The sequence below is a fragment of the Sturnus vulgaris genome, chromosome 1 (assembly GCF_052056855.1).
Source record: "Sturnus vulgaris isolate bStuVul1 chromosome 1, bStuVul1.hap1, whole genome shotgun sequence".
Lineage (NCBI taxonomy): Eukaryota > Metazoa > Chordata > Aves > Passeriformes > Sturnidae > Sturnus > Sturnus vulgaris.
Window position 1 is genome coordinate 97,217,017 of NC_142243.1, and position 25,543 is coordinate 97,242,559.

At 39.5% G+C, this 25,543-nt stretch overlaps 1 protein-coding gene across 6 annotated transcripts in view; it reads right to left on the bottom strand.

Moving 5' to 3' along the window:
- CARMIL1 (capping protein regulator and myosin 1 linker 1) overlaps positions 1-25,543 on the bottom strand; it is a 194,021-nt gene that overhangs the window by 32,429 nt on the left and 136,049 nt on the right. For all 6 annotated transcript variants that reach the window (XM_014875147.2, XM_014875146.2, XM_088172249.1 and 3 more), the window contains 7 exons: positions 22,683-22,776; positions 20,391-20,489; positions 18,575-18,703; positions 18,184-18,315; positions 13,835-14,010; positions 11,807-11,894; positions 9,038-9,187 (listed from right to left, as the gene is read on the bottom strand). In XM_014875147.2, coding sequence (XP_014730633.2) covers positions 9,038-9,187; positions 11,807-11,894; positions 13,835-14,010; positions 18,184-18,315; positions 18,575-18,703; positions 20,391-20,489; positions 22,683-22,776 — 868 coding nt within the window. The remainder of the gene's footprint in view (positions 1-9,037; positions 9,188-11,806; positions 11,895-13,834; positions 14,011-18,183; positions 18,316-18,574; positions 18,704-20,390; positions 20,490-22,682; positions 22,777-25,543) is intronic.

Genomic DNA, 25,543 nt, shown 5'->3' on the forward strand with positions numbered 1-25,543 from the left:
TTCACCTGTTTAAGTGCTTTTGGTTTCAGATTAGTATTCCAATCCTGCCACTACTGAACTCAAAAATTCACAGTAACTTGATCTAACATGAGATACAATCTCACTGCAGAGATACATCCACCACTTTGTAAGGAGGCCTTAGCTGACCTGAATAACATCCAAGGAAAGTATGTTTGAACCTCTAAGTTCTCCTCTATTGTAACAGAAAGATGTGTTGACAGGAAGTCTGATAGATTTATGAATAAGGCTGCATGATGCTAGCAGTAATGACTTGATGACTTAGAAGCTGTCTTCTTGCCTTTTGGCACTATGTATGCTTGATTTTATTTATTTATTTTGAAGTTCCTATTCTGGTAACCCAGCTCATCCTAACCTACTTTTCCTAGACAAAATATAGCAAAGCTTAATGGTACTCTGTAACTGTCTGCCCTAACACAGACTTTATCTCCCCTCTTCCTGTGAGGAACTATTTTTTATCCCTGCAATATGAAGTACCAGTGTTGCAGAGCAAGAAGTGGCAAGCCTCATGTGCTTTCATGAAGCACTCTTAGTGAGACAGACTCATGCTTGCGCTATTTTCAGTAAGCTCTCCAGATTTCAGAGTAAACAAGATTTGCCCAGACAACACAGATTCAAGTACCTCATGCCAAACTGTTCATCTAAGATGCTGGAAGAATCAAAAAGCAGCAGAAAGGACCACTCAACCTATACAGAAAACTCCTCAACCATTTTAGAAGGTCAACTTGCCAGATACTAATTGAATTGTGACACATCATGGCTGCAGAGAGATGTGTGCTACAGAAATAGCATTGTCACAGGTTATTCTCATGCTGCTTGCTGTTGTGCCTCTGCCAAAGGCTCCAGAGCAGTGATTTTGGCAAGAACTACTGTAAAGGAGCTCTTGCTGATCTACCATGGGAAATGACAAGAAGGTTCTTATAAGCAGAGGCTGTGGGAAGATGATTCTGTTTGTGCTGACCATCAACAGACTCCATAGCTCTGCTGGCAAACGGGATCCCATGAGTGTCCCCTGACCCAACCTGTCTGAAAAGGCTCTGCCCTCATAACCTGTTAACTCTACCTGAAGCAGGTAATGGAGCCCTTGGGTGATTCAGCTGCTGGCTGAATGGGCAAGCAAACGCAGGTAGGGACAGTCACCTCTCCACCAAGTGGTGGATGGGTGTCCATCAGCAGGCTGTGACAGCCTGTGACAGCCAGCTGGTGCCTGCTGAGATGCCTGTGCTGGCAGCCTGGGCATTCCATTTCCTGCCTGCAGAGTGGCAAATGGTTGGATTGAGCACCCCGGGCTGGCACTATCCACAGACTGCACAGCTGCACGTTCAAAATCTTTCTGTCCGTCATAGACAAACTTCTTAGTATTTCTTAAAAACTATTAAACTATTTCTTAAAATCCCTGGAGAGGAGTTCAGCTCTCAAGATCAGTGTTTCAGTGAGTGGTTTGTTACTGAACTCTCCTTTCAATGTGGCTTTTTCACTACACATGAAGTAAACCAATGGAAACTCAGTACAGTAAGACAATTACTGCCACAAAGGATGTAACTGCCTTCTTGTTTGCAGCTGGGAACAAGTTAATTTTCTTCTTAGTATCTGGTACAGTGCTGTGTTTTGGATTTAGCAGAAGAATAGTGTTGATAACATGCTGGTGCTTTTAAATACTGCTGAGCAGTGCTTACATTAAATCAAGGACTTTTCAGCTTCTCATGCAGCCCTGCCAGCAAGGAGAGTGGGGATGCACACTCAAAGTTGTGAGGGGGCACAGCCAGAAGAGCTGACCCCAGCTGAACAAAGGGACATTCCATATCATGGAATGGCATCATGCACAGTTTATAAAGCTGGGAATAGTCGGCCAGGGGGTGGTGCCTGCTCCTCAGGGACTGCCTGGGCATCAGTCAGCAGATGCTGAACAACTGCACCATGCATCACTTGTTTCGTACATTCTTTTCATCATTATTACTATATCCCCCTCATTTTCTGCTCTATTAAACTGTGTTTTTTTCTCAAACCATGAGTTTTACTTTTTTTCTGATCCTCTCACACATCCCACTGTGGGGGAGTTGAGTGTAATGTTCAGCTGCCTGCCAGATTAAATCACAACAACTACACATCCTCCACTCCCAACACAAATGTGGGTCTGCTAAGGAATGCTACCAATATTACAAGAAGGCAAGTGCCTGGTACAGGTGTCACCACCCAAACAGAATACCCATCAGCTACATTCCACAGTTTTTCCTATAACCTAAGCAGAAAGCAATCTCCAAATTTATACTACTTTTTTTTCTTAAACAAGCATGCAGTGTTGTTCATCACATTCTTCATTTACTTCATATTGTGCCAATAATGTACCCTAGATGATGAGAAACAGCTTTGAACTCTAAGAAATCTCAGCTGGCTTAAGAAAAACAAACTATCTGTAAATTATCCGTCACCTCCTTCCATTTAGAGACCCAAGAAAAGACATTGAAAGCCAGGTTTCTTTTGGAGTATTTCAGCTGGGAACACATAACCCCTCATAAGCCTGTACTCTGTAGTCTATACATGTTACAAGTATTGAATAAACATGTGTAAGGGCAGTGAGGATGCTGCAAAGCTATATATAGAGGAAACCAGGAAAAGATAGGTAATAAATATTCACTAATAAAATTAATGTATTCATCATTTGAATGAGGGTAACACATAAATTGCAAATAAACAAGACATTCTGCAAAATGATCACACTGACTCTCTTTGTATGGCACTTTCTCAGCCACAGCACTGCATGTGTAGGGAAAGGCAGAAGGAGGACTCTGGCACTGTGTTTTGCTCCTCCTGGCAATATTTCCATAACTGTCCTAGTTTGGGGTGAGTCACAAATATGACTGGACTCCCACTGAAGTAGATTTGCTCACATGCCTGTGAGCCTTTTCAGAAGCCAAGAACACTCTCACATACCATAATGCCAGTTTCCAGCTTCCCACAGAGTGATGTATTTACTGCACATCAAAGGCCCATTTCTGCTAATGCATACAAGAGAGAAACTCAAGTGTCACAATCAATTTAATCCAGCATTCATCCAGGCTGCTGCCTTTGCCCTCATCCCTGTCTGCTTGTTTCTGCCACTCAGGATTTGTTTTGTGGACTCAACCAGGGGACTAGCTGGTCTGTAAACTAACCTGGGAAAGAAATCCTCTGTGAAAAGCTGGATTGTCAGTCAAATCAATTCCCACACCCAGTTTGTTGTGAGGCTGTGGGCAGGAAAGTGCGAACTGTGTACGGGGGAAAGTGGAAATGCTCATTTCAGCAAAATAAAAAGATTTTTGCTGGATTAAATCAGTCCCAGAGCGGGAGCTTTATTTATAGCACAGGAGAACATATAGAGTCCAACAGGAAACGGGAGTTTATTGCAGTAGGTGTTTAGTCTTTCATGCAAAAAGCTGAGTCTCTATGCCTGAGACAATTCTGTTGCAGGTAAATAGAGAGCAGCAAGAATCAGATGTGGCAGTAAGTCAGGGCATACCAGAGAATCTCTGCTTTGGTTTTCCTTCCTACAGCATCAGTGCACATGTTCCTGAGTGTGCACCACGATCTCCTCCTCCTGCCAGTGAAAGTGAATGAAGAGGTTTCTGTTGTTTTAATTCAAACTTGCTGCTGATGGGAAGGGGGCAGGGGTCAGGGGTGTGTCACGGGAGAAAAGCTTACAGCTGGTGCTTTATGAGTTTGGGGTGGTTTTTTTGCTTATTTGTTCATTTCAAGAATTTCATTTTTGATGCCATTTCTTTCTTTTCTCTGAAAACACTGAGGTCCATACATTCCTTGTCCTTCAGAACACACAAGGTCATAAGTTTTTTACTTAATATAGGACTCATCAGCTAAATCTTTGACAACGACTAGCCAGGGAAATATACTACAAGTGTTCTGCTATTTCTGCAAATTTTCTTCTTGACTCTACAGGTGAAATCTATTGTTCATTAAAGAACTTTAATTTATTGCTCATGAGATTTTTTTTTTAAACTTTCCTCCATTGAAATCACAGAACAATTTCTGTGGTTAAAATTAGAAATAGATGAAAAATGGCTAACACTCAATATTCATACAGGCAGTTCATTCCTATTAGCCACTAGAATTTTTTTCAAACACAATTTACCATCCAAGTGTTTCAATCTGCTTTAAAGAAGAGTTATAGGCAAACTTCTGTAATATATATATAATACATATAATTCCTTTACATGTTTAAAAGAATTTCCTACCATACCTCTTCATAAAACAAATAACCCCTACTTTGCTCTAAAAACAATACTTATCCTGACTGTGTCCTTGTTACTACCTATAGTAATAAAGTTATATTGCTGAAAGAGATATTTAAAAAAGATGGGTACATAGATTGTTAGTAAAAGAAAAGCTATTTCTCTCTCAAAACATCTTTAAATAGTGTCTTGACTCTATTAAGCTCTATTTAGTATTCTAGAAGCCAAAATAACATTCAAATAGCTAAAAAGAAAAAAAAATACTTTAGAAAATAACGTTAAACACAATCTGACAAAGATGCTCGACTATCTTTTGGTGGGGAATTGAGCATTATTTAGTATTTCTTACTTCTGAAAAGTACTAATGCACATGAAAGTATAAAGTGCAACTAGAAGCATTGTGCAAATTAAAATCAGATAGTATCCACCTACAGGATTACACATACCATACACATGATATTCAGCCTCAGTAAAAGAAGGTGCATTATTTAGTTTCAAAATGAATGCATGAGTTGAATATATGTCACGTTCATCATATACACAGAAAAATTTAAACAAACCATACTATTTTATGCAGCTAATTCATGATTGAGTCTAAGCTCTGAATAGGAGGCCATGGTTTTTCCTTTCATCTGAGAAGAGCAAGTAATTTTCTGCATAAAGATTTTTCTTTCCATCTTAGTTGCACACAACTTTTATCTAATGACTTATTACCATCAAGGCAGCTCTAATTAGATGTAGACAACTAAGACAGCTGTAGATTAAGGAAGCATCAGTTTACAGTAGTGCAGCTCAGGGAGATCACAAACTCTCGGATGTGTAATGTCCCAGCAATCTCATCCTACGCTGGACCACTCAATTGCTCCCAGTGTTCTTCACAACTCATTTAACAGACTGGAAAATTCTGGTATGACTGACAAGTCTTTCATATCATGGGCTCCCAGGCTGCTGTTAAGGCTGGATGAGAAGCTGACCCTAAGCTGAAGCTGGTAAGTGTTAACTTCAGAGTTTGTAGTTAGGAAGTCCAAATTCCCACAACAGAAAATACTAGAAATAACATACAAGAGTCTATTTTTCAGTGATGCATTTTGTGAGCCCATTTGTGGTATTTCATTCTGTCTTGTCTGTGTTGTTTATACATATCTAAATTTCTACTCTGTCAGGGAAATCTCCCAGACACAGCCACTCTGCACTCTGCTTGAGAATAGGTGGGCAGGCTCTGAAATAGTGCCTGTTTGTTCCTTCTGTCACCAGCAATGGAGGTTTCAGATCTCTTTGCTGCCAGTCCAAGTGTTCCAAACCTTTCTCTATTTGGATTTCAATCCACACATAAAAACAAATAGCACATAAACATTTTATTACTAATACATCCACCTCACTCCCAGTCACTCATATAGCTTCAGTGACACACAATCTACCTACAGCCATACTCAAATATGAATCCAGATCCAGTTTTTCCCCACATTGTTCAAATACAGCTTCAAGGGAAGCTGGTAAATACAACATAAGGCTGTATGGTTTACCCCTGCCAAAATACTGATCATAAATAGGCTTGCTGAAGAAAACAAGAACAAAGAATTGATGGAGATAATGGGGGGTTGCAAAACAAATCCTATTTTGCAAATGGGAAACAGCTTCTCTCAAATGGTGGTCCAAGCTCAGTGCCTCTCCTTCATGACCAAAATCTCTTCTTCCCAAAACAGCCAGCTGGAGCAAGGCTGGGCTTAGAATAGGCAAGTTTTCTCTGGCATCCCAGCAATACAATCAGCCTCATCCTACATTCCAAATACTTTTGGCTATAGGATATTAGGCTCCCAAACAAACTCAGTAACAAGCTGCAACTCAAGGTTTCAGGTTTACATAATACACAGCCAGGTGCATCTAGTCAAAAGGCTAAGATCTGCTTAAGGATTTCCAATGACCAAGCAAGGCAATGTCTTGGACTAATGCCACTTTGGAAGTAATATCTAAATATCTATTTCTCATTTAAGATTAAAAATAATCAAAAGAAATTAGGTTCCTCATTATAGTTCATTAAACCATATGCTTCTCTTTCTAGTAAAATCTCTCAGCAGCATATCTGTGTCCTGCACTGACCAGCTCATAAAGCACTCGCTATGCCCCTTTCAGAGGGTTCCTTATTTCCACACAAATACCTGTGTGACACTTAAAAGCTGCCACAAATCAGGTTATGTTTATCAAGAGAGTATCTGAACTCTGTAGGATTTTCCCATAGCTAAAATAAGTAATTTGGAAACTGCTGTCTTTGAAGTTACTGACTCCACACAGAAGATACATTCTTAAAGTGCTTTCAGTTGCAAAAAACTCAGTGACAATACTAGCTCAGTAAAAATTCCTGTATTGCTCAGCCTTTTGGAGCTGTGTCATTGTGTCAAATATTGAAGTTCAACAAGGCCAAGTGCTAAGTCCTGCACCTGGGTTGGGGCAATCCACAGGATGGGCAGAGATTGGACTGAGAGAAGCCCTGGGAAGAAGGACGTGGGGATGTTCGTGGATGGGAAGCTCAACAAGACCTGACAAGGTGCACTCACATCCCAGAAAGCCAAATGTACCCTGGGCTGCATCAACAGCAGCGTGGCCAGCAGGGTGAGGGAGGGGATTCAGCCCCTCTACTCCTATCTTGTGAGAACCCAGCTGGAGTGCTGTGTTCCAGCTCTGAGGCCCCCACTTTAAGGACATGGACCTGGATCACAGGGCTCGAGCACCTCTCCTAGAGGTGCTGAACACAGGCTGAAGGAGCTGGGGTTGTTCAGCCTGGAGATGAGAAGGCTCCAGGGAGACTTTACAACAGTACCTAAAGGGGACCTACAAAAAGGCAGGACTTTTTACAAGGGCATGTAGTAATAGAAAAAAGGAGAAATGGCTTCAGCTGAAAAAGGGTGGAATTTGATAAGAATATTAGGAAGAAATTCTTTACTGTGAGGGTGATGAGGCACTGGAACAGGTTGCCCAGAGAAGTGGTGGATGCCCTGTCCCTGGAAGGTGTCTAAGGCCAAATTGGATTGTGCTGTGACCAACCTGGTCTAATGGAAGATGTCCCTGTCCATGGAACATGATCTTTCATGTTCCTTCCAACCCAAACTATTCTATGAATTAATCTATTTATCTCTGTATTTTTACAGCAGCAACCAACATCATTTGCAGTCAGGATACAAAAAGCAGCTCCCAAATATGGATTACAGATTTTAATAAATGGATTCTTTAGCACTGACTAAGATTACTGTCTCATGTTTATTTGATGCTTCATTCTCTTCAGAAATTAGATCTTGATGAGCATCTGGGTCACAAAGGTATTTGAATCTCTATGCAAGATGAGGGTGAATGAAGATAATGAAGACATATAAACACTTCTGAATATAAGTACAGTTAGCATCTAATGCATTTTTAGAGAGTGCAAGCAGCACCACATTTCCATTATTTTAATAAGGCCAAAATGAAAGATAACAGCAGAGTGATATGATGCTTTCATATATCAATGGTGATATGAGACAAAGAGAAGAGCTATTCTTTACATTTCCAGTATTACTATCCTTAACAGGCTGCAAGAATAAATTTAAGGGCAGAACGTGGGGTGACAAAACGAGCCCTTAGCTTAGTTTTCTATATATGAAGTCAACGTGCAAAAACTAACTTACAGGTACAGTGTTCAGATGTCACATATTTTACTAGGATGCCTCTCCCATAGGAGCTAGGGCTCAAAATGATTACTGAATGTTGGCCACAGAAAGCTTCTGGAACGTGATAGTACCAGTGATGCCCTAGATGATGTAATCAGCACCACAAGCCTCACAGGGATTTGTGATGCTCAGACAAATATTGTATCAAATCAGCTCTCAGTGAAACAGGAGATATGGAAGGGAGAGTGAACCTGTTTTAAGCTGGTATTTGCAGTGAAGGTGTGCTTTTGTTTTATAGATAAATGAGACCAACAGATAGCTGCTGGAGACAGCAGCAGCCCTGCTGCTCCTCTTCCTGTGCTGTCTGACTCTGCAGCACATTTATTCAGGGAGCTGAATCAACAAGCCTTCTACAGAAAGCTGCAATCACTTTTTCTGCCATTTTAGCTTCTGGTGAAAGCACATGGTCAAGGAATCATGTAGGAAGGTAGAGCAGAAAGCTCATTCCTTGCAGGAGTAACCACCTATTAGACTGACTGATATGTAATACAGAAGCACTTCCTGAAGTTCCTGTCCACAGTAAAGTTCCCCAACAGACTGAGCTGGGTGGAGGGCCAATTTGAGATTGAGAACAGTTATATTTGCAATCATGTCAGTTCACATCTTGTAAGGATGATGATATGGCACAGAGCCATCTTTATTATAAAGTCACACATAAATCAACTTCTGTTCATGGTCAGTAACATAACTTTCAGGCAGAAATAATTCTTGTCACAGGTAAAAGGAATCCGAGTAGAAGGAAGACAAAGGCAGAAAGCAGCATGCTGTCAAAGGATAGTATGGTCCAATTTCTCAGCTCAGCTGAACCTCTGAAACTGTGCCCAGTGGAAGAAGTGTTTACTGCACTAGCACTGTATGCAAGGGAAAGGCCCTTGAACAGACATAAGGAAAGAAGTGAAGAAAAGGGAAAAGCTTTTCTTCTGCTGAACAAGATGCAGCTCAGGCAAAATCTTCCAAGTTAACATTTATTTCTTCTAGAATCTAATTCCTAACTTCAGTTTCCTGATACCAGGAATTTGCTAAATGACATTCTGAGAAGTGCCTTTCCTCATTACCTGTGTACTTAACCACACGAGCTGTGGAATGTGTGTGTCTTACCATACAAGTGTCCAGATCCTCCAAACGCTCTATCTCTGTCAGCTCCTCCACTGTGATCATGGAGCGTTTAGTGGGTTTTTCTTCAGCTAACTCAATCTCCAGTGATTCTTGCTGTGGAAGTGGCTTGCCACGTCTGGTCAAATGGTCAGCCTGAAGAAAAAGACAGGAGCATACCAGTCAAACTTAAAAAACACAAGCAGAACCCAACCAGAAAGTTTACAGAATTTCAGTGATCAGAAATCCTGTAAGACCAAGTACAAAAGGAAAGCTCACTTACGTTGGTTAGTCCTCACACTGGGTTTGTCTTATAAAGAAAATAAAATTGTGGAAGGGAAGCTTTTTCTTGAACCATTTTTTTTAAATGAACAAAGACATGTCCAATAGCAGCCAATATAATTTTCATAACTATTCAATGGCCAAAATGTTACAATCTGCTATTGACAAAAGCAATACAGTTTTAAATACCTCAGTTCTGTTTCACTGAAGAAATAGAAAGGGAAAAGCTGTAACAACAGTAAAGTCTATTTTTAGACCTGCATAGCAAAAAATGCTACTAGGACAATAGAGAATGTTGTATGAACCACTCTGGATTGTATTTGGAATGGAATGGGCTCATGATGTCATGAAAAGGATGAAATATTTTCTAGTTCTTTTGATAACTGAAGAGAATATTAAACAAACATCTGCTAAAAGCAAATATTTGAAGATCAGCTGTCCCAAATCACTTGGTCACAGAAGTCTTCAAAGAGGCAGCTAGAGAGAGCTGTAGTCCACTGCTTTACATCAGCACAACTCGGGACAACCAGTGGACTGCTGTTTTGTTAACCATCAAAAAAGGTAAACAGACGACCGGAGTCAATTATAGCTCATTTAGCCTGGTGTTTACTTAGGGAAAGCAACTGGAGAGCTGCTATGAATTTATCTTCAAGCACACTAAAATAGCTGCAATAATAATTAATGTAATCGTCATCTCATTAGGTCTGAGGTCTTGTCAAACAATGTTTATTTTTCAAAGTTGCCTCAAACACAACTATGCCAATGCAACAAACACAGACATTTGTGGGTGGTTGAATTAGTAGAACATGACACTCCAATTTAAGGAGCTGCCTGAGAACTGCATCAGTGCATTTAATCTTTGTGTACTAAGAACTAGCTGCCAGCTCTCAGATTGCAGCTGTCATCTGAAGATTAACAGTGTCAAATTAGACAGGAGTTTCTCTAGCAGCGTTTTTGAGATCAGTACTCGTCAAGGTTTTCAGCAGGGCTATAATATCCCAAAGAACCTGCAGCTAACAGAAACACGGCAGAGTTAAATGGTGAAAGGGACATATTAGTCATGTAGGCCAAAACGGATAACAAACCAAATCAACCCAGCCCAAAATGCACAATCATTCCTTACAAACCAAGGGCACTGGCAAGTAGCCAATTTCACAATCCTGAAAAGCAACAAGTGTCCAGAAGCCTTTACTGGGAGGGATGTCTAGCAAACCTTGTCCTAAAAATAAGCTACCACTGAAACTCTGACAAAAGGAAGGAATTCTTATATTCTTGGCTATGTAAATACAAGAAATAAGGAATATCAGGAGAGAAACAATTTCACTCCAGTGTACCATGCTGGTTAAAACACTTAAATCGTCTGTCTGGTTCTGGAAACCAGGATTTTAAAAGCAACTTCTTAAACAGCTGGAAAAATTGCAGAGTATTTTCAGTGAAGTGACTCAAAGGCTGGAGAAAATGACGTACTGTGCAGGAACCAGGCTATGTCCAGGTTGTGCAATACCACTGGACAGAAACAGCCCAGTCACTGCTCATTCCAGCTGAGCCTCCTCCAGGACAAACTGGAGCTCATTCATGTGGTCTCTCCCACAGCAGGCTGGTGCTGCTGCATAGCTCCAGAGACCAGAGGTTGTACCTTTACACAATGCTGCTCTGTATTACAAAGATGCATGCTCAAGTAACTCAGTCTTCCATTAAAAAAAAGGGGGAGGGGTGGCAGAAAGAGTGATTTTTTTATGCACGTGAGGACCTTCACAGAGAGGAAATAAGGAGAAATATATATAGTTCCCTTATCTTGGAGAGAAAAGCATCTGAAAAAATTCATGACTGCAAGTCGAAGCCAGAAAAATTTCAATTAGAAATGAAGAGCAACTTTAATCAGAACGACCACCCACTAAGTTCTTTAAAAAAAGAGTATTGGATTGTCCTTACAAAGCCCCGTTGCATTAGAACCAGAAAAGTTTTTCTGAGGAAATAAATATCTGTGCCTGTCAACAGCTCAGGACCTTCAAGTGCTTTCATTCCTACATTCTTACTCCTTTCTCTTCAAACTTGATAGCTACATTTCTGAGGTAACCTCAAAACATACTCATTCAGGGAACCAGGTCTCAGCAGTGCCTAAAGAATTCTAGAGAATGAAATCTTACCTTTCATTTCATGAGCAATCAAGCCTTATACTCTCACTTTGATAAATACCAGGACTGTTCTTAACTAATGACTCAATGCTGCATCCTGATGGCTTTTTTAGTTCTCGATCTGACAACAGCTCAAAAGGTAATAGGACAAGTATGTAACACAGTCTCTTCTAAGGTTGCATCTTTCTTACAGCAAAGGCAAGAGCCCCAAAATCATATTTCAAAAGATGTCAGGATGTCAATGAAAATAAGACCAATTTCAAAAATAGAGCTGTCAAAAGAGAAACTGAACAAGTTATGAATATAAATGGTATTGTTGAGATCTGGCATATTAGATATCAACCAATAAAAAACTCACCAGTTTGTGATGGCAGTGGGAAAGTGCATCCAGGATTTCATCTACCACTCGGTCAGACAGGAAAGAAGCCACTGTCAGCTTTACTTCACTGTGTGAGGATTAAAAATGAGAGAACTTCTTAATTCACACAGGAGATTTTTGTCTTTATTACACATTCAACGGTGTGACGATTATCCACAGTGCTGTCATTTTATTTGAAGTAAAACATTAGAGGGTGTCAGGATACATGACTGCAGGTTTCAGAAATAAACTCATGAATCACACAATAAACACAGGAGCCTCTGTACCATATTTAACCTGCTTCTACCAGTTTTCCATGAGATGAAATGAAAACATCTGGGTAAGAGAGCTGAATAAAAATAAGAAGTGAAACTCAGAGAGGAATGCTCCACCACTAAAATCAAACACGAATCTCAGACGAATGGGATTAGGACAGTGCTGCCTATATAGCACTACTCCACTGAACAGCTACAATCCATTCATTTCCTCAATTCCTTTTTGTGTTGATCAGCTGGTAAGAGCAAGTGTACAATGCTGGTTCTTCTGCCAATGCCATCACAACTTTGCTTCCCCTTTTGCTCTAGGTAACCAAGAACTTCATGTCTGCCGTTTTTCCATTGCACAGACATACGTGGAATACCACCACACCTGCACACCGAGCTTAGGTTTCCCTAGTAACTCCCTCTCAAGGAAATGTGTACCTTGAATTGCTCCCTTGGGGTCCCATCCTTGGTGACAGCACCAAATGCTCTGGCTGTGGAGGGCAGCTGATGTGGAGCCAACTGCCCGAGCTGCAGCCCAAAGCTCCACCTCTGCTGCCTGCGCTTTCAACGCCAACTCTTTCAACTGACACGTGCCAGCAAGTGACACGATTCTGGTTTATGGTTTTTATATGTGGACTGAGCTGTATTGGATTAACAAAGCTATTTCTGTCTGGGGCTAGCACTACTGCTACAGAGAGCCTGGAGAAAAAGCTAAGGAACTCCTTGGAAAGGCAATGCAATTCATAGGGAGGTAGAATGGTGGCCAAGCCACAGTGGGAAGAGAATGAAGGAATCCCCCTCTGCTACCAACATGAATTTCAAATAATATAAGACAGGAAAGATCACCCTCACCTCACTGACAGTTCCAGCTTCTACAGATAGAAGGTATTATTGTCTTGGGGCCAAGATTTATTTGATAGGACTGAAGTGCAGAAAACTTATTCTCTGAACCTTTTTAAACACTCTGAAGGTATAGCTAAAGTCTTTAACACCTTTTTCCTGCCTATTTTTGTGCATTCTGCAAAACTAATTCCCAAGTCTTACTGTTTCCTTCCTCCTCAAAGATATTAGCATCTCAATGCAAAATGCCATACTTTTCAAGCATCAGGCAGAAAGGAACTGAAAAGGTTTAAGTACAGGTAAACCACATTATACTGTGTAAATATATTCTCTGGTATGCATTCAATATGGAAAAAAAAGCAGTAAAAGGTCAGGTAAAAGCCTCTTTTTTTTACAAGACAAACTAAGAGTTATTTAGGATAATGGTTTCTGCTCCAGGTTTGTGGTTTGAATATTCAAGTTTCCAATTTTTAACTACATCTGTCTGCTGTGCACAACTCCCACACAAAGTCTTAAAGTGATTGCTACAGCTATAGGAGGAGACCAAATGTAACAACAGACAAAGCACTGTCACCACCCAAAGCAAATAGTGCAATTTCCTTCTATTACATTAATCCAGTGTTACATGAGAAAATGAAGCTTTTTAAAAAAAGCATCAGTCATGAAAATATTATTTGAGTACCACAACCCAAATCTTCACTAAAAAAGGGAGCACATGCATTAATCTAAGTTAACATCCCTAGAGATTCCAAATATATGAATCTAAGTTCCCCAGACCTGAAGAACAATTTCCTGCTCTTTGAATGCTGTAATATAGTTTCTTGTGAGTCACAAAAGCATTCCAAAATACTTCCACTACACAAATACACATACACACAACCCAAAACCCGAATTCCAATTTTGTTAGATTAGTCTCCTGAAATACCTAATTTTATTGAGGATATCAATTCCAGATTGCTCCAAGAGGACATTTTTTACAAAAGTGCGTGGGATGGAAATCTTCTCAGTGCTGGCCTCAATGAGGTCTTCACGGATGCGAGCCTTCTTCATTACATTTGGGCAAAGGTTTTCTGCTGCATCCACCATAGACTCAAGGAGGGTCTGCAGCACAGTAAGCAAAAAATAACATTAGATACTGCGATTTACTTCAGCATTAGGAAGTGACAGCATTATTCTGGTGAATAGCACTATGACACTTTTAGACTTGTAGTTTTTACGATTCTTCTTTCTGCTTTCCAATCCATTTTGCATCCAGCTGCAATATAAGACATTTTACAAAATATAGCTTTGAGAATCAACATAATTGTTCAGAAAATGACCCACAACTGTACTTGTTTGCCTTTTCAAATATGAAACATTTACATCTCTGTGTGTTGAACTGTCAGAACAAATTAGCTCCCCTTGTGCACCCACCACTGCAGTGGATGCTCTGCTGCAGCTGCCTTCCCTTTAAACTGTGCCCTGAATCACCAATTTTCATCAGTGCTCCAGACCTGCCAATTTGTAAGAAGCATCAGTAAATGAGGAAGGGAGACTCCTGAGAACTCAGCATGCTGTAGATGGCTGGAATATACCAGCTGAATATTAAGAAGTAGCTACAAGCGTGATCTGCAGTTGGCATGCAAACCTTTAATAAATGGATCTCATGTAATAGATGTAAATCTACAGCAAACTTTAGGTGTAGCCAACAATTTTTATTCACACAGAATCACAGAATGGGTAAAAGGTTAGAAGGGACCACTGATCCAACCTCCCTGCTCCAGGTTTCCCTAGAGCACATGGCACACAGTTTTTGAGTAGCTCCAAAGAGGGAGACTCCACACCCTCTTCAGGCAGCTTGTTCCAGTGCATGGTCACCCACACAGGAAAAATCCAAAGGAGGGTGGAAAGAAACCACCAGGAACAGGCCAGAGCCCAGTTTACTGAAATGGACTAACTTGTCTCCAATAAGACTGAGGGTGGATAACAAACAGAAAAAGGTACTTACAAAAAAAAAACAACAAAACAAACAAACAAAAAAAACCAACAACAACAAAAAATTTCCTTGGAATGATGTACTAGGTAAGCCTAGATCTTACCTAGGCATTTGTGAATGCCACAAAAATAAGAACTGCACCCCTTGAAAACTCTACTGATTTCCTTTATCTTCTCAATCCCATACCAGAGGTAAATGGCTGCAGATTCAACTCCATTGTATCAGAGCTTTTTCCTCTTTTCACAGCCTTACCATAACTAGTAATTTACTTATGCAGACAATGAGCAAGAAAAAAACCACCATTGCTGCATAAAAATTTAAATTATTCAAAGCAGTATCTTTCAGTCTGTAGCTTTTACAGTCTGGAAAAAAAACAACAAAGCAACATAAAGCAGCCACAGCATACAGGAAAGTCCAATCTTTACAACATTTGATTTAGAGTTATAAGGGACAACTGCTATTATAGCTAATAATATATCTTGTTGCTGGGTTCTCAAGATGCCCTGTAAGAACTCTTCCCACACTCCCTCCTTCAATCCTCAAGCAGATTTGGGGGCAGCATGACTAATGAAGAGATTTCAAGCCTCTGTGGCCATATCCCCATGGGGGATGAAGAACTTAAATGTTAGAGAAAACTGAGCCAAGTGAACTACTAATGAGAGTTTCTGACATATCCATTTTTTCCATAGCATTTATTCACTGGTGCAATTGTGTATTGTGAAAAAATTCCCTGGCCTCTCAAGAGTTACTGATGAATTGCAATCATAAAAGTGATAGACTTGCTAGGTTGAATTACAATTGCAGTCTAAGCAGGTTCTTTCAAAATAGATCATGTGAAAAAAACGCTCTGTGAACGCATTACTGGGAAGAGGCAGGAAAAACTAGACCTTTCCTGAAATTTCCAAAATCAATTTTTACTCAAAAAACTGAGAGAATGTGCAATTTAAAAGTCAAATAGAGTTTGGATCTTATCTTTAATTGCACAACTGAACATAATTTCTTCAGTGGTGGATTTTAGCTGTTGATTTCACATGACTGTTATCTATAGAAAGTATCTACAGCAACCTTTCCTCACCTCCTAATTCCATGGCCAAACCTTTCACTGATGGAAAGCCACAGCTACCAATATTGACTGGGAAAGGGGACACCTTTCAGTCACAGGGCTGCAAGTACCAGTCACCAGGTGGAAGAAAATAACAAAGTACTACCTACAGTTAAAGAATCTTAACACTCAGGAGAAATATACAGTGAGGTCAAGCACTGAAGAATGATGATATTAAAATAAAAAATGGAACAGGTGATGGAGCCAACAAACCCTTAGCTCTAGGACAAAATTTAGGAAGAATATTTTGAGCACTCCTGTTGCTACAAAGCAATTGTGTTTGTGTAGGTTCCACTTGTCTTGCTTATTTTCCCTTGGGCCTTTGCTGACTAAATAAAACATCTCCAGGTTCTGTGTGTCCACAGTGACACCAGCAGGATAAAAAAACGGCAAGGGTCTTGCTATAATTTCTCCTCTGATCAACCCATTCCAATATATTGTTTTTTCTTACTCTAGCTCCTTTCTTCAGCCCTCTTCCTTTCCTTGAGTTAAAAAAAAAAAAAAAAAAGGAAAACAAAAAATAAAAAAATCTCTTATTTACCTAAAATATGTTCATTGGCTTTAACCAATTTCCAAACTTCCTTTTAGAATCACACTCTGGTTGCTATGGAAACTAAAAATCAAAACTCCTCTTGCAGCACACAGGATTTTTTTCCCCCAACAATTACAAGAAGAACTGTCCTTATGTGAGCTTCCTTATCTATCTTAACAAATAATAAATTGCTTAGGATATTTTGAATTGACCTAAACAACTGGGGGAAAAAAGATGATTCTAATCCATGTTCAACACTTCCTCCTCCACGCATAGAACTTAAAGGGAAACATTTTCACCTTAAGTGAAAATTAACAAAAATGAGTGTTGGAGTATATGAAGAGATTTATTACTACAGTTTTTTGTAAACCACTAAACTTGAATGCCACACAGATCAAAAGTAAATGTAAAAGTTTGAACGGTTGAGCTAAAGTGCCTTTTGTTATAAATGCATAAAAGTATAAATGGAAGACACATTAATTCAGGAACATTTCAAATGCTGAAGAGGCATTTTTTTCACCCTCTACAAGACTCTCCAAGATGAACTTATTTAATTGCATGAACCCAGCACAAAGGGCTGACCTGACTACTCCTGTCCCAATAATACCCCAGAAGTTCCACTGGGAAGAATCTTATGGATAAATCACTTTTATGTCTGCAGAAATCTTCACCTTATTTCATATAATGGGGAAAAGGAGAAACATACTAAAAATATAGCACCATTTTCCTCCTCATTAACTTCTTAATTTCAAAAAAGTAATTAGTAATATGGCATTATTGTTCTTCATTATATTCCTGAAGCATTTTCATGTTGTAATTGAAAGATCAAAGAATCTGAAGTTTGTAAAGTGTTTAAACACTGCAGAACACAGGCAAAGCAGCTTAGTCATAAACAGAAGTTGATCTGAGCTGCCCCAAAGCCATATTTTTAAATTCATCAGCTTCCATGCAGATCCCAACTGTCGTTAAAATATTTCCACCTTGTCTTTTTCCTGGACTGATACCTTTGCACATGTGTATGGATGGCTCTTCTTTGCTTGTTACACAGGAAGAGCAAACATAACTGAAGGTTCAAGTTTTCTGAGCAGGAGCTGGCTGAGCACACAGGTGAGAACATTTACAGATCAATTTCATCTATTTTCCATCTGCCTGTACCAATTCTTTGGGCACTATCAATACCTACAAGTTACCCAAATCAAACAGCAAAGTGGAATTCTGCATCAGGTTCAAAAGTGACCACTGAGAAAAAAAAAATCTGCCATGGTGTCTATGAAAAAGCAGCTTTCACTCCTTAACTACTGAGCACTTTTCTCCAGGGCATGAGGCTTCTTAGGATGCTTGAGAAAGGCCTTTATAAAAGGTTGAAGGAGCAATTGATTAGTCTTCCTCTTCTAGAAGATGAAAAAAGATTATAATAAACAGTATATGCTCCTTCTACCCACTCAAAACAGTAAAGCAACTTTTTCTTTTATTCGTACAGGGGAAAAAAATCCAAGTAACAAGGCCCAAAGTTTAAAGAAACTAAAAATGGAAAGACAGCTAGCTTACATACAAATCTACTGAGAAAAAAAAAATTGAAGTGTGGCACATTTACATTTAGCAACAGAAACCCTCAGATTTAGTTATTTCTGCATGTGAGAGATGGCAACTCATCTATCCACAGACCTTAAGTTGCTCGTCCACAACCCTTGTGACTTCTCCAGCCATGGATTCCAGTGTCTCTTGGATTGGATTGGAGAGTGAACCATTTGCTCCTGCCCAAGAAGCTCCACCGAGGTGATACAGATTTGGTAAGAGCTGTAAGATAGGAAGAGTATCTTCAGAAAATAGGCTCATAACTGTCTTCAAACCAGGACAAACAGCATGAAATATTTTTGGCTAAATCAGTCTTCATAAATTAGAATTATCTTATCACTTTAAATACTACCTATAGCTAGTCATCTGAAAAAATACTCTCTTGTGACACATACTATTATTTTCACTGCCCAAAAAGAGAAAAGCTGCAAGCACACCCAGAACTGCTCTCAGCATTGCCAGCGTGCTGGGAAAGGCTTACTGTTTTGGAGTTCTTAGCATCCCGCATCAGCCGTTCTGCACATTTGACATCCTCCTGTACAGCATCCACACCACAGTTTCTTAAAGAGTTGAGATGATCTTGCACTTTTACACATATTCTGTCAATCATCTACTCGAACAAAAGAAATACAGAAGATAAAACATCAAAACGTTGGTCAAACACAGCCTTAATCCAGCCTAGGTATTAAATCAATAGTAGCACGATGAGATTTGCAGTGACAATATAACAACCTGGACAGGCACGATAAAACCTTGGAAGTATGTCAATATTATTGAAGGAAAGACCATCTCATAAAGACACCCCTAAGCATTGCAAAAATAAATAAAACTTTACCATCAGGAAAAAGAAATGCTGTGGAATATTTCCCTCACAGTAATCTCCAGGATAACTGCAAATAATCAGCAAGTTATCCTATTTAAGTGTTACTCCGGTTTTTGGATCAAATTTAATGCTGAAAATGTTGTTGATATATCTAAGACTAGGGTAAAGGTCTCTGAATTGTTAAGAAGTTCAGACAGTAAAAGAAAGCTCTGTCACTACCCATGCAACAAACACTAACAGAGATTTCTCCAGTCTAAGCAAAATGCAAATGCGCAGGCTCCTGCAGTATTATTCCAAAATGTAAATATTCCGAGTTGCAAGGGAATTAAAACTATCAAAGCAGAAGTTTCCATCAGACATTTCACAGTGGGATAAATTGAGCTTAATCTGTACCCACAAGACAGTTCATCCAACATGCTGCATGTGCAGGGCAGGTGGTATATCTGTATCTTACTAGACAAACCACTAAGAATGCCTGACACATAGTCAGCTTTGATTAAGATATATGAGGCAGGGAGATATAATAGTTAAAAGTCTTTATCAGCCCACTTAGCATACATTAGAACGGCTATTTGACATTTTGAAGCAACATCATACAAAGTCTACAGTTCTAGCATCTTATATCATTAGTAATGAGAACTGAAATAATTTCACAGCATGCTCCTTTTCGGATCCACATGACTCTTTCTCTTCAAAGGGTTTTGGGTGGGTATTTTTTTACAAGTACAAAAAGCTAATTAATTATTAGACAGTAGAAATCTCCTTGGGACATCTGGACAGAAAAAAAATACACCCTGGGAATAATAATAATGCAATTCTATCATACTAGAGAGTCTTTTTCAGCTCTGCTTTGAACATGTTTTTTAAAATCCACCCTTATTGTATGCAATTTAATACAGAAATTAGTAACTTTATTTCAAAATAACAATAAATTACATTTCCTGAAACTTGATGTGTTTGTGGTATTGGAGAAAAGCACAACTAAAACCAGCAAGCTATAAAAAAAATCTAAACTTATTTCATGTAGAGATCATTAACTTGGGGCGGGGGGAAGGTGGCATTGGAACAAAAAAATTACTAGAATAAAACAGCTGCTCTTGCAGTTTTTAGTGCCAGTATATCTCCATATACCATTTTCTCTCTCAAAAGGTTAGAGTACAATTTCAGGTTCCAGTAACAAAACACTGTCCCACTAAATTTTAATAACACAGAGCACGAGCAAACCAAACTGTTCCTGGTTTCAACAGTAGTTTACTGGGTAACACCTTGAGTCTTTCTCTACATGGTACTGCTGTATAGAAGACCTTCATCTCACAAATGCTTTGCTTCTAAATATATTGTCATTGATAATTATTGTTTCTTGGGAAACAGTATAACCCACGTCTTAAAAGCACTCAGAGAGTACTCAGAGAGAGAGCTTCCTCCCCAAGCAGATTTTAGGCACTGAAATGTCCATTAAGTAAGAAATTCTCACCTGCTGAGTGGTGCTAGTGACAATGCCTTGCTGCAGCCTATATGCTTGCTCCTGTAGGTACTTCCTGGTCTCATGGTTACGAAGCAAGTAGTTTTCTATCTAAAAAAAAAAAACAAACACAACAACAAAAAAAACCAACCAGAAAAAGAATCAGATTAGGAAATTGATAAATTGATTTGACTCTTCACACTTTCAATTTTGCTGCTGTATCAGAATTGGGGACTGACAAGAAAAGCTGCCTGATTATTTGTTTATCATCTGCAGACTTTATCTTGTGTGCCCTGGTGCTTATAACCACATTGGCAAATACTAATTCACTCACAAACTAGCGAAACATGGTTAAATATTATGCTTTTGCCAGTGTTTTCTGAAAGAGGTTTCTATTTTGAACAACTTAGCAAGTTATGCTGACAAAGGATTAGATCTTGGTTTGAGAAATATTTGAAGGGACTCTTAACTGGAAGGTGTTGTGGAGATCGTGATGACTCAAGATACTTGATTCATTTATTTTAGATGTCTTTGGCCCGCTGCAAAGACACAGATTGGAATAGCAGTATGTCTGAAGAGAAAATAAACTATCTAATGTGCCTAAGTGATAGTGTAGCCTCAGTTCACATGTTGGTTAATTAAAGCTAAGCTGTACAGAAGCACTCTTAGAGACGAGTGATTCCAACTTACAGGCCACCACAATTGTCACCAGCAGCAAGCACCCACCATCAGCCAGCTTCATGGCACACAGAGTAACCTCCTAACCCTGCTCTATCAAACTTAGTGAAGGCCAAAAACACCTATTAGCAAACTGTTCAAGGTTCATCAGAGATGATGGATCTGGTCTGAAAGAGAGAGGGGAGGAAAGGATGAGTGGAGTGTTGAAACCTCACAGCTGGCTGTGAGGCTGAGACCAGTGGGGATGGTTGCCTCTAACATGGCAGCAGCAGCAACAACAAAAACATCTGACCATGCCCCAGAGCAGATCCCTGGGTTTATCCAGTTTGCCCACCCCAGGTCAAGTGTGCTGCAGAGACACCAGAGCTCGGGAGAGTGGCTGCTGTGTCCATCAGTCAGTCAGTGCAGTTGTCCTGGCACCAGGCTCAGTCCATGCAGGGAGGCTTGCATCCCTACCTGCAGGGAATCACCTGTGTTGTGTTCACAACACCACTCCTGACACTGACACCTTTTCTAGGAAGGAACTTCCTCGTGTGGTGTAAAAACCTGAACCACACATTAAAACAAACTCAGGGTCTAACAGTTTTAGCAACTTTGATATGAATAAAAGGAAATGCTCTTTGTACACAGCGCCTAATTAACACACAATATAAACCCCCATGGTCAGAAGCGTCCCAGTATTTTTTCAGAAATCCACCTACCGGTCTAGATATGAACTTGGCCAATTATATTAAATGAGATGTAAGAAATACCTCCATCCCTCATGAATCAGATTTTTGAAAGCAGAATTTAGATAATTTTCATGCATCAAAGAAAAATATAATAACTACCAGCACTTCTCCCCATGATACTCAAATTACTGAAAATAAGGATCAGAGACATTTGCTTTTTAATCACAGTTATCGTTAAGAACAATTTATAAGGTTTTTATGGCCTTACCTTGGCTGAAGGGAAACTACTCATTAAAGAGATGTGAAATGTATGCTTCCTGATTGAGCAGGAGGCTTGTTTGGAACCCGCAAGATTTATCATATTAAAACTCAGCTGGGAGTTTTTTAACTCATGCAAGTGGAACAGCTACAGATACTGTCAACACCTTTTCATCCAAAAGAACATGCTGGTGCAGTTGCTTACTTAGGGCAACACAGTGTGTGAATTTTATATGTACAATATAAAACACAGGCAGTAAATGTTTTCATCCTCCCTCAAATTAAAGAGAACCCTTTGTCTTGTACAGAGCTGACTGCACTTTTTATGCCAATGTAAAAAACGTGGACCAGGAATTCTAAACACTTGGTAATATCCACAGGCACATATGAAACAAACACACCATGTCTAACTCTCCCTTTCATAATCAGGCACAGAGCTATACCAGGTCTAGCCTGCATGTTTTTAGTTATGACATTCTGACACTATACCATTGCATTCCATCAGCCTTCACTCCCAGCATTCTGTGGAATAAAAGGCTCTTGCAGCACTTGATTACCACGTATATGTCTATGCAAACCAAACAATCCTTGAATCCAGCACAGAATTCTTATTCGGCCAAGCATGAAGTCTCAGTCACTTAAAATTACTGTATTTTTTTCTGGTTTTATTTCTGTTCATTGGTAGCATATGCAATACCTTTTGCAGCGCCTCTTCTGTTTTCTCAGGGTTTGTTTTGAGTGCTTGGGAAGCATCATTCATCGGTATAGGCATGAATCTCAATGTATAATTCCTGAAGAAAAAAATATTGATGGTAAAAGTTAATCTAATTACTGTATCTCTTTATAATCACTGTACTTCTATATGAAAAATAACCTAGAAGAGAAATAAAGTGCATCCAGCTGGTCTGTGGAAGGTACTAAGAATGTATTTTTCACACTTTTAAGTGGAATACCTGGAAGCATGCATGCTCTTTTTTGCTGCTAATTCTTCTTTGTCTAGGGCAGAGGGGTAGATTTTGAAAAGCAGTTACATGGTGGATGCCCAGTGGCTGCTGATTAAAAGCCTAGCTGCCCTCTGTACGTCTGTGCACAAGGTTATCTGAACAGAACAGGGAGCATCAGTGCCTGCTGGCAACTGTATCAGATCTAAGACTAAATGGAAATACTCAGGAATAGACAGATAGCAAGTAAGAGACTGAGTTTTAGAAATTTGCTATTAAATAACTTCTTGTGTTTACAACAATTTGAAGACACTTGCTGAATTTTTAATAAAAAGCTGACAACACAAGCATAGCATCTCCACATTGCTTTATGCAAACAATTGTTCCCTGCGTTTTCCTTATTTGCTTGTAAAATATTTCTGCAGCTTTGTCCATCTGCTGCAATAAGAGATTAAAGACAGGAGTTTGGTCCTGAGTCAAAATTACATTTAAACTCTGACAACATCAACTGACTATCATAACACGGTTATACTTAAAATACTCCCTACAGTGGTATGTCCACACAACTTCAGACTTGAGTAAATGGGAAAAAAACAAAGCAGGAAGTTCTTAAAACTTGGAAAGGACATGATTTTTTTCTATTTTCAATTAATCCTTTATTTCCTGCAAACATCTCTTTCTCCTCCTTCTGCAAACATCCCACTAACCATCTGTTCCTATTCCATCCAGAGTGACACAAATATGTTTGGAACCCTCTATTTTTGAGCACTTTAAAGCTGGCAATTTCAACTGAGTCACCACCATTGATGACAGTAGACCACTCCTCACTAAATGCACTAACTCCCAACAGCAGACACCTTAAATAGTGTGAAACTCCAAGCTTCTTTCACCACTTCTCCCACCAGGTGCTTGGACACTTGCAACACCATTCTCTGATGGGCAGAGTCCTCCTGAACTGCAAACATGCTGATTTCTCATTGACACTACCCAACATTTTACTCGAAATGATAAAGGAAGACTTTCATATTTCTTCCCCAATGCAAACATAGTGATGGGTAGCTGTCAGTGGCGAGGCAGTCAAGGTCCCTGTCCTTCCACAGTGTCCAACTGTCTACTGCATCAGTCAGAAAATTAACTCTTTCTAGTTGTCTTGTCCTCCAAAAGAACATTGCAAACTACACAGACCCTGTTATGTGTCCTCATGTAATACTAACCTGTGCATAAATGGCTGTCCACCTGGGGAGAATTTTTAAATGTCAAAGCCACTGAGCTCAAAGACAGATAATTACAGAACTTGCTGATTGCCTGACAGGTGAGGTTACTTATTTAGTTTTAAAAAAAATAATAAGAAAGGTAGATTTCTATGGATCTCTGCAGCTGTTTGACATTGAATGCATCCCATTCATTGAAATCTGTAATTGCCAGTTCTCATGCTAGCAGTTATATACTAAATTCAATTCAGTCAAAGGCTTAGTGCACCCTCCCTCACACATACAGACCCACAGAGGAGGAGGGAAAATGAAGAGTAAAGACATTTCATGGACACACAATCACAGAGGCAGAACTTTAGAAGACCCCTATCCTAAGGAAGGAAGGAAATCCTCTGTACTTGGGTTGCTTTCAGACACACAGCATTATTTTCATCTAAGAATTAACCAGCCCTTAGGGGAAAATATCAAGAATTTAAAACTCACATTTCAACCGTAACGTTACACTTTGTTTTTCTCTGATTCCTTGAAGTCTAAAGTACTCCCCCCATTCTTCTTTTTATTAACACTCCACTTGTCTCTTGTAAAGGAGTACATTTTACTACAAACTCAATCATCCAGTAATTTTCTAACACATCAATATACTCAGCAAAATACCTATATTTAAAGGATGTTAAATTTCACAGAGGTGCTCAAAGCCTGTAAAGGATGTCCCAAAAGAGGTCCCAAAAACCTCTTCTTCTACATACAACGTGTGACAACAGTCCTACATTTCATCACATTATCTCCCCTGTAGTAACTTCTGATCCACACACTACATATGCTCCCTGCTGCAGTGGAGATTTTACTTACTAGTTCTTTAAAACCAGGAATAAGATAATTTGTTTTTCAGCTCTGGGTGTGTGAGTTTCACATCACTGCTAAGGGAAGAATTCATGGCCCTCTAACAAATGCCAGGATTTCTCCTCAGATATTATAACTTCAGCTATTTCTTCAGTAAGTCCATATAGAAAGAAAAAAGTCTTTAAGAAATGAACATGAGACAATGCTGTAGAGTCTTGTGACAGAGGGGGCTCTAGGCTGCAAATGACATGCATTAAAAGTACAGAGATACAAGACCCTGCTTAATGGCCAAGCTGAATAGGATGTCCACTGTTCTCAATGCTCTCCTGGACTAACACTTGTAAAGGACTCTGCAGAAAATCTTCTCAGCACTTCACACCACCTGTCTGGGATAGCCCTGAGGGAAAATCTGCCAACAGCCATGCTCCTGGAATTCCCCTGCAGGAGCAACATTTTCAAAAGCAATTAGCAGATGAATAAAAGCTGAGAGAAGGGGAAAGAAAAAAAATCTTCCAATTACTTCAGCCTGTTTTAAAGTCTGTTACAAATCCCCTTAGCCTCTTGCA